Source organism: Pestalotiopsis fici (genome assembly GCF_000516985.1).
Source record: "Pestalotiopsis fici W106-1 unplaced genomic scaffold PFICI_Scf_6, whole genome shotgun sequence".
Classification (NCBI taxonomy): Eukaryota; Fungi; Ascomycota; class Sordariomycetes; order Amphisphaeriales; family Sporocadaceae; genus Pestalotiopsis; species Pestalotiopsis fici.
Genome location: NW_006917096.1, coordinates 696,688 through 710,020, shown reverse-complemented (window position 1 = coordinate 710,020; position 13,333 = coordinate 696,688). Strand labels below are relative to the sequence as shown.

Here is a 13,333-nt window from a genome sequence, read left to right as displayed (position 1 = left end):
CTAAAAAATAAGCCGAATTTATAAATATAACGAAAAAAAAAAGTATTTAAAGCTATATATATACGCTATTCGTAGTAAGGTTGCAAAAAGCAAAATTAAAATAAAATAAGCATTAACGAACCTAAATCTAGCCGATAAATTTATAAAGCCGCTCGACGGAAATAAATATTAAAAATTTATTAATTTATTAAGCTTAAAAATTTACGAATAATTTTAGCGGCTTAGCGAAAAAGCGTATTAGCGGAAGGCGCTAAAGCCTATTAGTATCTATAGTTAATAAAGGATTATAGAAAAATCCAAAAACGGTTATAGCCGGGTGCCTACGGCTTTATTACCGTAAATAGCTATATAAACGGGAAATTGGCAGTTTTTAGGCTTATAGATAGTTATTATATCGCATTCTTTAATTAATTCCCTTTCTGCTATCGTTTGTGTAGTTCTGCAGTTTTGTGAACCTCGTAAGATTGTTTATAATATATAAGAAAGCTGAATGGGAAAACGGTCGCCTTGAAAGACCGAGTGGCGCCAAATCGCAGCAAAAGTATCTTATAGATCACATTCTCGCCCACCAAAATGCTACATACCGCTGATGCTATTCGTAGGATTCGCAGCCTCATCAACCCCCAAAAGCCTTCTTTCAGAAAGCACCGAGCTCGTGCGTGAGCTGAGCCAGGGCCAGACCGCCGAGTCCCTTGCTCATTCTCCCCGATCATCGCAGTTGAAGGATCATTGATCGACCGCTGCTCAGAGATTTTCGAGCTCAAGGGAACCGTCTTGGCAATATACTAGGCCAGACTGCTTGAATTGGTCTGGAAAATCAGTATAATCAAAGGATGGGTAACCCTGTTGATGCTCAGGCTGAGTCTTTGAGGAGTCTAATGCTGTTGACTTGCATCGGACCGGTTTCCTCGTCTGGTTTTGATGTTGATCCTAGAGAGGGAGACGAAGGATGGCCGGTACTTTTTCACCTCGATTTGTGAAGTTAGGCAGGCGTGGCAACCTAAGAACGGGAGAAGTAGTCGTGATGGGCGAGCGCAGTACTGAATATAAATATAGTCGAGGGGAAACGACGAGAGAGAATGAATCAAACACCAAGCCTTTGAGAACATCAACTTCAGAGCAATTAAAGAAAATGTCCAACACAACCGCCTCAGCAATTCCCGTCTTTGGGTCCTTCTTTCCAGATGTTTTGGAGGATGTGAACACATTTCAATACTTCTCAGCAGCTTTGTTTGCTATTCTAGCTTTTGTCTCGTACAATTTCTTGATCTCTAGCAAGTTCAAAGACGCCGAGGGTAACAAAATACCCCACGGACCTACTGGATTTCCTGTACTGGGTCAGTATCTGCGCACAAGATCCAAGTTTCAATGGACCACTGACTGATAGCTTCACTGAAGGATCTTTTCCGTTCCTGACTCACTACCCAGAGCTCACTCTGGACAAATGGGCCAAGAAGTTCGGCGAGCTGTACTCTGTATGGCTTGGAAACCAACTCTTTGTGATCATCTCTAGCCCCGAGATCGCCAAGGATCTGATGGTCACCAACGGCGCCGTATTTTCGTCACGTAAAGAGATGTTTATCAAGAGCCAAACCGTCTTTCTTGGTCGCGGAATCACTGCCACCCCACACAACCCTACTTGGTTCGTTCTGCGCAATATCCTTAGCTCAATTTCCGGTCCCGAGCATTAAGTTTCATTCATGATGAATCCATGTATTCGGACAACTTCTGACATCAGCCCGGAATGTAGGAAGAAGCATCGCCGCATTGCCACAAATTGGCTCCACTCCAAGGAAGTCGACAAGTATACTCACGTCCTGGACCGCGAGGCTACCGACATGATCAAATGTCTATACGAAGTTTGCGACGGCGGCAATGCCCTTGTGAATCCCCAACCATTTGCTGGCCGCTGTTCTCTCAATAACATGTTGACTATTGTCTTTGGGACAAGGACCAAATCGGTCCACGACCCTCTGGTCAAGACTTCCCTCAGGCTCAGCCGAGAGTTCATGTAATGCTCCATTCCCTTGCGGATCATTGACATCCGCCTCCTATACTGACATGATTTGACAGGAATCTCACTGGCCCCATGTCAAACCTCACAGACTTTGTGCCCCTACTGCAGTATCTGCCTCTATCCCTGCGCAGTCGGGGCCGCCAGCTAAACAAGGATCTTGCCGCGACATACGGTGGGATGATCAAGGATATCGATCGCCGTATGCGGAGTGGTCAAAAGGTCCCTGAAAGTCTTTCCAAGACCATGCTCCAGATCCGCGACATGGAGAAGCTCGATGACATGGACATGGCAATCCTTGCGTCCGCCTTTATGATTGGCGGTGTGGAGACCACTGCTTCCATTATGCAATGGTTTTCTGCCCTCATCCCATCCTATCCAGAGATCCAAAAGCGAGCACAGGCAGAACTGGATCGCGTCGTGGGGAGAGATCGTCTTCCTCAGGTTGAAGATGAGAAGAACCTCCCCTATTGCCACGCAATCGTGAAGGAGATTGAACGTTGCCACAACCCCTTCTGGCTTGGCACACCGCATGTGGCATCAGAAGACTTTACCTACAAGGGTCAATTCATCCCGAAGGATACTGTTTTGGTCCTCAATACGTGGACCATGCATCATGACCCAGAACGACACTCGGACCCTCATAACTTCAACGTGAGTCTTTTTTTCTTTCCTGTCTGAAACCTTGAATCGCGAGCTGATCCTAGACTCTCCAGCCTGATCGCTACCTCCACGATAACCTATCGTCAGCCGATAGTTCCAACCTTGCAGATCCCTACCAGCGGGATAACTGGATGTTCGGGGCCGGGCGACGGATTTGTCCCGGCATGTGGGTTGCAGAACGGGAGATTTGGCTGGCAATCTCACGTCTGATCTGGGCCTTTGATCTAGAGGCCGTCCCGGAGCACCCAATCGATCTCAAGGAGTACGATGGCTTGTCAGGTCGATCGCCTGTGCCCTTCCAGATCAAGTTGAAACCCCGGCATGAGAATGTTGGTCGGGTTCTGTCGGCTGCAGCATCGGCTGAATAGTCTTGTTCAAGCACAGACTGTCCGCATGAATGACGGTGGCATGCAGGGAACGGCTTCCTTTTTGAAGATGATGTTCGATCATGAAGATTATTTTCGATCATGTGGGCCGGTATTGACGCATGCTAGTGTATGCTTCAAGAAACCTCCGTTCAAAGCAAAAGTTTTTCATTAGATTTTCTTGGAAACTTGTTGATGGTAGTGATAGTACACAGGGATACAAGAAGAAGAGAGTCTTACTTTCCAAAATATAAATAGAGCCTTGGAACTCAGATCAACCATCTGTCCGATACCTTGTGACTTACCATAACTGATTGTAACTCAACCATTCAAAACAAGAATCCCAATATTCACACAAATTTTCAGCTCGAAGAGCATACACCATCCACAAAATGCCAGAGTTCATCTCCAAAAGCCCTTTGACTCTCGGAAAGGACATCACAACAAAGTCCGAACCCGCCAAGCCCCCCTCTTCAACGTCTCACCACGTTCTTGTCGTCGGTGCCGGCGTCACAGGACTCACAAGCGCATGGTTGCTCCTCGACAGGGGGTACAAGGTCACGATTCTGTCAAAGGAATGGCCGACCTTCACCAAGGAGCAACGCCTGACATCACAGATTGCAGGTGCCATGTGGGAGTTTCCTACCGCGCCCTGCGGACCTCGCCTCAAGCCGGATAATCTAGCCAGACTCCGCGAGTACGCGTTGCAGAGCTATGACGTCTATCTACAGCTCGCCCAGGATACAGAGCTGGCCCCGGACTTTGGCGTGCGGGTGCGCAAGATTCTGTGCGGTGCCCCCTACGCGATTGCGGAAGACGAGGTGGAGCGCGAGCGTGTTGAGGCCATTGAGCAAGCTAGAATACCGGGCTTTAGACACGACAAGTCTCTCATTGAAGCTTACAACCTATCTGGCGGCGTCGTGGTCGATACCTTTGAATACCAGACGCCAATCATTGATTCAGATCAAGCCATCAAGTTCATCTTGAATCTCGTCAAGGCAAAGGGCGCCCAATTGGCCACGGGAGAGGTCAAAGGCGACTTTCTGAGCCATGAGCAGGAGCTGCTCCAGCAGTATAACGCCGACGTCATTGTCAATGCGACGGGGCTCGACGCTCAGACTACTGCTTCCGACACAAGCCTGTACGCCGGCCGCGGGGGTTTGCTGCGAGTCGTCAACGATGGAAAGACATTTCCCAAAATTGAACACGCGCTTGTTGTCAACAACAAGGATCATATGGACTACAACATTGTATTCGTCGTCCCGCGAAACGAAAACACCCTCATCCTGGGCACGTTTACAGAAGAGGGGGAGACGGAAAATAGTTTGACAGAAAACTCACCGGCCATGGTGGAAATGCGCGCAAAGTGCGAGCGAATCCTGCCTCAATTGAAGGACGCGAAACTCGAGCCTGAGTACCCCATCGCACAGGGGATCCGGCCAATGAGGCGGGACGATGTCAGAATCGAGAAGGAGTCTCGTCGGGCTGGAAGCCGGATCGTACACGCGTACGGTCATGGGACTGAAGGCTGGTCGCTTGCCTGGGGGAGTGCCCTGGAGGTTGCAGGACTGGTGGCAAGCTACTAAAATGGCATAGTCATGCATCGTATTAGACTAGAAGAATATAGTCGTCATTCTCAGAGTGAATGAAGTGATTGATATAACATGGCGGAGAGATTGAATATGCAATCAAGGCGACGAGTGATTCTCCACGTGTAGCTACAACAGGTATCAAACGGCTACTGGACCTCTCATCTTCCAGACGGGATGTGACTGGAACATCCTTGGAGTCGAGTGTGACTAGCGCACTGAAGTGCTTGCAACGGTCTCTGCAGCAGAGTATAAGCTAGGTTGAATAGCCGTTATAGATCCACCGGCGGCACCCTTGTCACAATAGTAGCTGCCAAGACTCCGATGCCAATGTGACAAAGATGCATTGAATCTCCGTTCTGTAGCGGCTGCAACTCCCGAAATCCGATTCACACAAGGATGCCGCAGGCGAGACTAATTGGGGAAGTCATTTGCACTCACAGCAAAGCTGAAGGATCCTGTGGCGCGGGATCCTACGGAAGAGGGAGCCGCTCCAATAATAATGTTTGTCGAGAATTACAGCGCCCATGTGGCGCTTGTAACGGTCAGGCCTACACTACCCTTGCCCTAGCTGAGGTTCAAAAGCCTGAAGCATCTCGGCATATTGTGTAGTAAGGAACGTTTTCCCCAGGATATTATAGACAAGAAATAGTGGATCATTGGCTTTCACTAGCAATGAATCTCCATTTATCCCCGATTGCTTAATGGCTGCTAGGTATAAAAGTACTACGCTACCCGGGCTTGTTGCAGAACCAGATCACCTACTATGCACTCCACTTTCGTGCGTTTCGCTCTCGGCCTGACGACAATTGAGCTAATGTGCATATCTGCATGTTGGGTGAGGAATTTTGAGCCGTATTCACGTGGATTGCTTGGTATCGCTGATTTGTCCTTAGAGGATGCATTCTGTTCTCCTCTTCCTTTCTTCTTCCCCTCTCCATCGATTTGCGCGAATCTTATGGCATGACCTTGGTGGGAACCTGTCTCCGTGTGAACTATTTCTGAGAGATCCATTGGCAGTGGTACCGCGGTTGAATCCGGATAACCACAGATATTAATTAATTTAGTTGCTCCACAGTGAACCTGATAAACACGTTTAGTCGTTATGAGGTATTTCATCGCGTTGTTGGCATATAAAGTTGGCTTTGTGGTCGAGGTCAACGTCGATTGAGATGACTAGGCAGGTAAGAACCAAAGTTCTCATTTCACTTGCACTTAATTCCAGGGTAAGGTAGGCTGAATGTCTTGGCATCTGGTAATTCGATTACCTGATATACTACTAGGTAGTTTCTCACCTGAGCCGATGTGTCAAGGGGGAATGAAGACGAGATGATCGAGGAAGCATTGAAAGTTGTCTGAGTTGATCTCTAGTCTACAAAAGAGAGGTGCTGAAGAGCAACTATATACCCACGCAGGTCATTTGCGGTGGGTACTGACTACGTCAGTACGACATAGTTGTGTCAGTAATCACCAGTCCATCAGCCTAACGCGTGTGATTTCTAGCTTCATTGGAGGCTAATCAGTGTTGTCCTGACATCTCCAGATTTTCCATGATTGCCTGAGCCCTACTCATTTCCTCAACTGACGGCATGTTGATTATCATTAGGTATAATATGCCCTAGACATACTGTCAATCATGGATCTCAAGTGAAAGCATGAAATGCACAAAATCATGGCACTTCTTACCTCTCGTATTTTGCGCTCGCGTGGCTCTCTCTCAGGATGCTTTAGTTGGCGCTTCTCGGCCTTGCGGTCCTCCTTTTCCCATTTCTTCTCTTGCTTGGTCGCCTTCTTCTCCTGCTTGCGGAGGTCCTTGTCTCCAAGCTCAGCACTTGGGTCGAGCAGTGGGTTGATGAGACTTGTGGGATTTTTTCTTTGCTATACAGATTGGGATGACACGATATTAGTGATCGAGGTCAAGGCAAGACGGGGCGGCTGTAGCCGGGAGCAGGGCCGAAGTCCACATACGAATTTAACTTGGGATTTGAGGTCTTGACGGGCGTTGTATGCGGCCGCTCTCTCGACAAGGCGGCTGGCGAAGCTGCTTCCACTACCCCTCGATTCACTGTCTTCACTGTCATCGGTTCCAGATTCTCCACGAGTCAGTACATCGTCTTTGAGGTCCGGAAATATCAATTCAGCCGCCTCCGGGAAACTAGAGGCTCCAGTAACTCCATCATTGCTTCGGATCTTTTCCCGGACGCTTGATGATTGATTGGTAGCAGTACGTAACATGAGGGCGACAGGGTCGGGGCCAAGGTCTTGTGCCATGTGATCTCTGCGAAAGTTCGTGTCGTAGGCCATGACCAGACAGTAAAGGCCCCGCGGACGCAAAAGCTCATCGTTCATCTTGAGCAGATACGAATTTTGCCTATGTCATGAGAAGATGAGTTACCGTGGAGGAGAGTCTCCCACGAGCAGCCTTGGGGATAGCCACACTTACCCTTTGCGTGACGATATCTCCGTGTAGACACTGGCGGCGACTTGAATGGACATGCCAGTCAAGGGCAGGAAGCTGGCCACCGAGGCCGGCACGGCCCCGACCGCTGCCCCACTGAGATTGAACGTGTCGGCCAACGGACTCGACGAGACCGCCTTGTTCAGGCCGTCGATGAAGTCTAAAAAAGTAGCTTGATCGATGCCGCAATGCATGAGATCTGGCGCGTAAGCCCGAACGAAGCCGCGGCGACGCTGCTTCGGCCTCCTCTGCGGCAGAATGACTACACGGGGCAGCTGTGCGGCAGTAGAACTATCGCCCATGATTGTGTTCATAACGGCTGCCCGACTGTCATTTCCTTGCTGAATGAGTGTTCGAAGGAGCTGATGGTTAATGTTTTTAGATCAAGTATCAAAAGATAGATCAAGTATTAAAAGATTTAATCAGGGCTCCAATGCTGCATTATATCCGTCAAGGAGTCTTGAAGTAGATTACGTCCGCTGCTGCGGCACAGCACATTGACCTAGCGAATCATTGCCGATCAATCCACCTTGAAATAATACGGCGGATGGGACGGGCAAAATCATATCATTTATATTTAGAACCCCGACGCGGATGCCACTGGTGACAATTTACCAGACTTGAGACAGCGAGTTGAAGCTTTCAAAAAGCTTGCATTATTTCAATCCTTACTTGTCAAAGATTGCTTGAAGGCAGTGCTGGGATCGAGTCATTTGAGATCAATGCTTAAATTCTTACTTCTTGTACTTGGCTTAACAATACAAACACTGGGTATTTGACCAATCATCGTGCGCATATCAGATTGAAGTGGGAGGAAGATGGAGGGGCTGCAGGGATACTGACCACCGTAGGATGACAGCGAGGCAGACAACAGTTGATCTTACCTGGAAGAGGGGCTGTGCCTTCCATGCCTCCCGAGTCCGAGTCCGAGTGCCATAATTGTCAGCCTGTCAGGTATTTTAGCCGCAACTTCAGAGCCAGTCATTATGAAGAATCACCCTTTCAGTTGTGTGAAAGTTATTTCAAGACGTCTCATATATTGATTCGGCACGCCTTGCACGCGAGACGTAACGTTTTAAGCCAACTGATGAGGCAACCAACAACTGAAGACATGGCTGGAGCTCCTCACAGCCTCCAGGCAGTCTGCAAAATAAGGCAACCACATAGAACAGTAAACAAATCTGCAACTTGTTGACCCAAATACGTAAGTCAAGGACTTGAACCGTTGTTGAATATCCATAAAACCCAGCGACGAGACAACTTGTATGAATTATGCTCGGTCCTCCTCCCATGCTCACACAAAGACTTTCTGCAAGCATCAACAGGTATCGGACAGTGGAAGGGCTTATCCTGATTGAGATTTGCGACAAACGATCGGGCCTAGCCCATCAACTTGTATACAACAAGCGGTTCCTTTCCCTACAGAGGAGCATCGAGCCTCGAACTCAGGACCAGTAGTCGGTTGAGGAGCGGGAGGGCCAGAACAGTCACTTCCCACTCCTAAAATAAAGGTAGAGCAGCAAGCTGCTGATGACTTGTAGCCACAGACCGCGAATCCGTCCTGACGGGGCTCATTGCCCGCTGGCGACCCATGAATAACAGCAGTAAGAGATCCAAAGATCAAGAAAGAGCTGTAGAAGTTGTAATGCATCTTTATGGGAGATTCGTTCGAAATTAAAATAACTAAAAGTGAATGCCCATATATGTCATTAAGTATATAAACACATGATCAAGACTTCTGACTTGTGGCAACTTACGTGTATCAGATGTGACGACGAATTACCCGAGTATGGTATCTAACGTTCAGATACTTGAATAGAATAATGATTGGTTTGTTGGGAAAGCTACTGAAGAGTGATTTGGTGAGAGAATGGGTGAGATATCAGTCAATTTATATTATTCTTGATCCGTCTACACTGGTAATAATGCCTGACTCTTTATGAGGAATGAATTCGGCAAGCTTTCTATAATTACACTATTAATACTCGGTGGCGTTTGCGCAGATTTGTCTGCCTGCCACCTTTAGACAATAGATTTCGTAAATTTTATATCATGTTCCACGGCAAGATGGGAGAGCTAGCGACTTGGCCTGATCTAGACCTGAATCAGTTCACTGCTAGTGCAGATTTTCCCGCTGAGATGAGACAAGCTTTCAGCCGTCACATTCCTATTAGCCCGGCTCGGCCCGCTGGCGTTCTGTGGCGCCTACGCAAATATGTCTGCTGACCGTATTTTAGTTTTAGTATACTTCGTATAAGCTCTTATACGTTTGTCCAACCTCCGCGGAAATTGTTGTCGCTGCAACGCGTGGCGTTTCTACAAAGAAGCTGTGCAATTATCGATCGGGAACACCCGCTGCTGAACCTTTTCTTTATCGGCCACCCATCGAGCCGCTGAGATCAGTCATGGGGCGAGAGAGCGATTTCAATGTCCTGTGTGTCCACACATTGAAGAGACCAGTTCCTGATCAGATCATATTCGCAATGTCCCACACCAAGCAGCGGGCAATTTCATTGTACTGTCCATATTCGGACGGCTTTGAGGTTGAGGTTGAGTCTCAGCAAGTGAAATCAACGTTGCTGTGGTCGCAACTTGACTGGAACTGGTTGAGGGGGGTTAATTTGGGCAATGTTGTAGAAGGTACAAATAACATCAATTAACATGGTTCCTTGGCATGACCAGCGACGCTCCAACCGGAACCCCGCGCTCTACTTCCTGAATAAGGAGCACGAGAGGGCAAAGTATTGGAAACCCCCGATTTTGGCATTATACGCTCACCCATTTGTGCGTGTGATGATGAGAGTTTAATATAAATACAAAAAGTTAAAAAGAAATCATTTCTTTTCTTTTTTCTTCTCTCTTTTCTATTTTGTTTACTAATTTTTTAACTTTTGTTTTAAAAAGAAAGTTTTCTTTTGATTTCTTTTTGGGTGTTCCCACGGTCCGTAGTAATAAAAGCTCTCGCCGGCAAAGAGCGCCAGTATGATTATGACCGAGGAATAGTTCGCAAAATAGTGCTTTACCGATGGTGGGTCATTCAGAGGCCATACTACGAGGTAAAATTCGACGACGACCCAAATACCACAGCAAGTGATTCTCCAATAAGCAGAGAAAGGGATTGCTCGCGATTCCAAGGGAGTTCATCATCAGAAGCATGTTGAGCTTTCCAAGCTGCTCGCATTCGAATATGAGAGTAGCAGATCATGCCCCAGCCGAAAAGATTGATCAAACAAATCAAGTCTGACAGCCAACCAAACACAGTAGCACCGTTCTCGGCAACAATCATGTACGTAATAGCGTCTCCAAAAGAAAGTTCGCAGTGGGACCTGCCCATATACGACCTGTCTTGTCTGCGCGTTTGAAGATCTGTTCAGAGTGGCAAACCAATGTGCTCCTTCTGAAAGTCTATAGGTCTTGCATCCATCGTGATTTGGCGACTGCTGAGGATACGTCGCAATTCCGTGTTGGCACCATGATCGCCGTGGCTGTCTTCAACCTTTCCGTGAGTAATGCTTGAAGTAGCATTGATATTCATGGGACACTTCTTCACGTCATCATTTGTGGTTCCGAACGATGCAACTAAGATGTCCGCATGGCCTTGCATGATGACTTACGTCTCCATTGTTGAGAGGGGGTGGTACCTTTGAAAAGCCGATGGATGAAAAATAGAACATGTGGACAGGATCACTATTTTGCAATATATAATTAGAACTTTGGATGAAGCTGCTCACAGTATCTTTCGACTTTTCCTCTTTTTATTAATGATGTATATACCCTAGGCTAAAATAACACTCTCCTATGGATAGAGAAGAAGCGATCAAGGTAAAGACATGTCAATATCCAAGGTTCCTATATCTCAAAGGGTTTCCAAGGACCCATCAAAGTTACTTGTATCATGGAAGTTTCAAGTAATAAGGAGAATTATATGAACGCAAGGAAGCCGTTTTATGCATCTAAGTTAGCTTTCTAAATCAACAATAACTATACATTTATTGCCTTTAATTGCGTTTTCATCAACGTGAACTGCATTGAACTCTATAGCACAGTCTGTTGAAATAAGGTGGCTGGGTGCGACCCACACTGTGGCTGTATATACTAGGTAGTGGGAGCCTTCCCCCGCCCCTTTAGGGTAGTGTTGCTGGTCAATCCATGGAATATTGAACCTACCTTTTGACACAGTCTAATGTCCATACATTCCTCTTAACAAAATAGTGCGGTCCTAACTAGTGTTCTAAAGTAATGCAAAACATAAGTAATCTAGGTAGATATCTACTCTCTGACAATTAGTTTGTAGTTACTAGTAGAAGCAGGCAATTAGCCTTTCACTTTTCGATCAAGACAATTTGACTCAAAACTCCACGATGCACACAAATGCTGGCTCGGAGACCGCCCAAGTGGCAACTTGCTCCAGATTACCGTTGCCTTGGTCCACCGAATAGGCACGGATAGCATTCTCTGGTCGGTCTGCCACCAGTAAGAAATCACCTGCGGGTGAGAATCTGAAGCTCCGAGCGGCAACACCAGCATTGAGCGATTGGGTGAGCATAACGCTACCAAGAAGCGATAGCTTCCCTGCGTCGTCGACGTTGAACCAGGCGATTGTGTCCTCTCCGCGGTTATTGACGTACACCAGTCGCTCATTGGTTGGGTGGACTTGAATATCGGCCGGCTCATTATACCTGCTGAAGTTGGTGCCAACGCTAGATACTACGTCGAGCAACGTCACCGAACCAGTCTCTGGGTCGATCTGGAAAGATGCTACTTCGGAAGAGAGCTCGTAGGTTACGAAGAACCAGGTAGGATCACTCTTTTGGGACCAGGCAACATGGCGAGGACCCGTCCCGGCCGTCGCGTTAAAGACATAAGCCGGCTCAAGCGTTTCGCCGTCCACGTGGTAGATATAGATACGATCGGCACCCTTATCTGCTACAGCCAAGAAGCTGTCAGACGGGTCGACGGAAGCAGAATGTGCGTGGGCACTGGCCTGTGCATGACCGCCAGACTGTGGGGAACCATTCGGATCAGGACCATGACCGTCCAGGACTACAACATCCTGCAAGCCTGCAATGGTGCCATCATTCGCCAAGCTGTACTGTATGACTGTGGAGTCGTCGTAAATGTACTCCGTAGTCCAGTGAGAACCGTTGTAGATCACTTTCTCGACGTGGTCGAAGCGCCATGGTTCGCACTGAAAAGGGCATTGTGCTTTGCGCTATAATCAAGGAAGGTTGGGTTGGCGCCCGGTGAGATCTGGGAATTCTTCCACGTCAACTCCGCTGTTGTGAGGTTGACATCAAAAGCGTGAACGGAGGCTGGAGCCGAGACAGGACCGCGTCCGTCGGTCTTTTTCTCATCAACCACGTACAATGTGGATAGGTTCTTTGCATAGAACAGGTATCCTGCTTCGCTGGGCTTCTCAATGAATTGTATGGGAGTTGCGTTCCGACCATCGGCCGAGAGTGACCAGACGTGGACACCACCAGGAAGAAAGCTGGTGGTCGTCGAGCTATACGTGCCGATGTAGGCAACTAGGTTGGAGAGCTGCATCGCGAAAATGGTTTGGAACAAGACAGCCAGGAAAGCGCAACTAATTTACGATATATATTACGATGCAAGTGAGAGAGGCGCTCTGCTGTAGAGCCAGAAGATAAATGCATATTGAAATGTGAATGGCGTTTCCATATTTGATATTTCAGGCTAAGATTCTGGGCGCTGACGTGGTTGTGATTTGCCAAGGTCCGACGGCACAACTTTTAGTCTTGGCTGTAATTTATATTGATTTTCGTTGGACGAATGTTGTCACGGCGCACTCTGGTGTTGGGACTTTGCCGCATGGGCATATGATGTATCTATCAGTTGCTGCCAGTTGATCGGCGCTGCGCCATCACATCATAGTAGGTAGGTAGGTAGCCACTTGAACGGTGCGAATCAAAACCTCCATGCTGCATCAATCAAGCTATACTATACAGATTAGTTTATTATGTTGATTCATTTGACACGTATATCATTCCAACTGCCATGTCTCACAGTCTGATCATAACCTCTCATAATGAAATATTGATTTATAAGTAAGATATGTGCTTAAATTAATCACTCAAGTAACAACTGTTCATGTGGCAATAGGAAATCCGTCTTTGGTCCAATCTATTTATTCCTTTCTGAAGGGGTTCTTGGTTTACCCGCAGAAGAATGGTACTCCATTGTATTCTAAATATCAAGGATCATAGTGATCTTTATGATCCCG

The 13,333-nt window shown here is 47.4% G+C and overlaps 4 protein-coding genes across 4 annotated transcripts; 2 read left to right on the top strand and 2 right to left on the bottom strand.

Moving 5' to 3' along the window:
• Nucleotides 1-1,132: 1,132 nt before the first annotated feature.
• On the top strand, nt 1,133-3,045 carry PFICI_08689 (uncharacterized protein; the record flags this gene model as incomplete). Its single annotated transcript, XM_007837270.1, has 5 exons — nt 1,133-1,337; nt 1,399-1,642; nt 1,739-2,011; nt 2,074-2,668; nt 2,731-3,045. The coding sequence occupies 5 exons, from the start codon at nt 1,133-1,135 to the stop codon at nt 3,043-3,045; spliced, it is 1,632 nt and encodes a 543-aa protein (XP_007835461.1).
• A 389-nt stretch (nt 3,046-3,434) lies between these two features.
• Nucleotides 3,435-4,628, top strand: PFICI_08688 (uncharacterized protein; the record flags this gene model as incomplete). The annotated part of the gene is made up of 1 exon (XM_007837269.1): nt 3,435-4,628. The coding sequence occupies one exon, from the start codon at nt 3,435-3,437 to the stop codon at nt 4,626-4,628; it is 1,194 nt and encodes a 397-aa protein (XP_007835460.1).
• A 1,621-nt stretch (nt 4,629-6,249) lies between these two features.
• PFICI_08687 (uncharacterized protein) lies at nt 6,250-7,391 on the bottom strand (the record flags this gene model as incomplete). Its single annotated transcript, XM_007837268.1, has 4 exons — nt 6,250-6,258; nt 6,318-6,509; nt 6,600-7,002; nt 7,075-7,391. 4 exons carry the CDS (start codon nt 7,389-7,391, stop codon nt 6,250-6,252), a joined length of 921 nt encoding a protein of 306 aa, XP_007835459.1.
• A 4,046-nt stretch (nt 7,392-11,437) lies between these two features.
• Nucleotides 11,438-12,636, bottom strand: PFICI_08686 (uncharacterized protein; the record flags this gene model as incomplete). The annotated part of the gene is made up of 2 exons (XM_007837267.1): nt 11,438-12,189; nt 12,279-12,636. 2 exons carry the CDS (start codon nt 12,634-12,636, stop codon nt 11,438-11,440), a joined length of 1,110 nt encoding a protein of 369 aa, XP_007835458.1.
• Between the last annotated feature and the right edge of the window lie 697 nt (nt 12,637-13,333).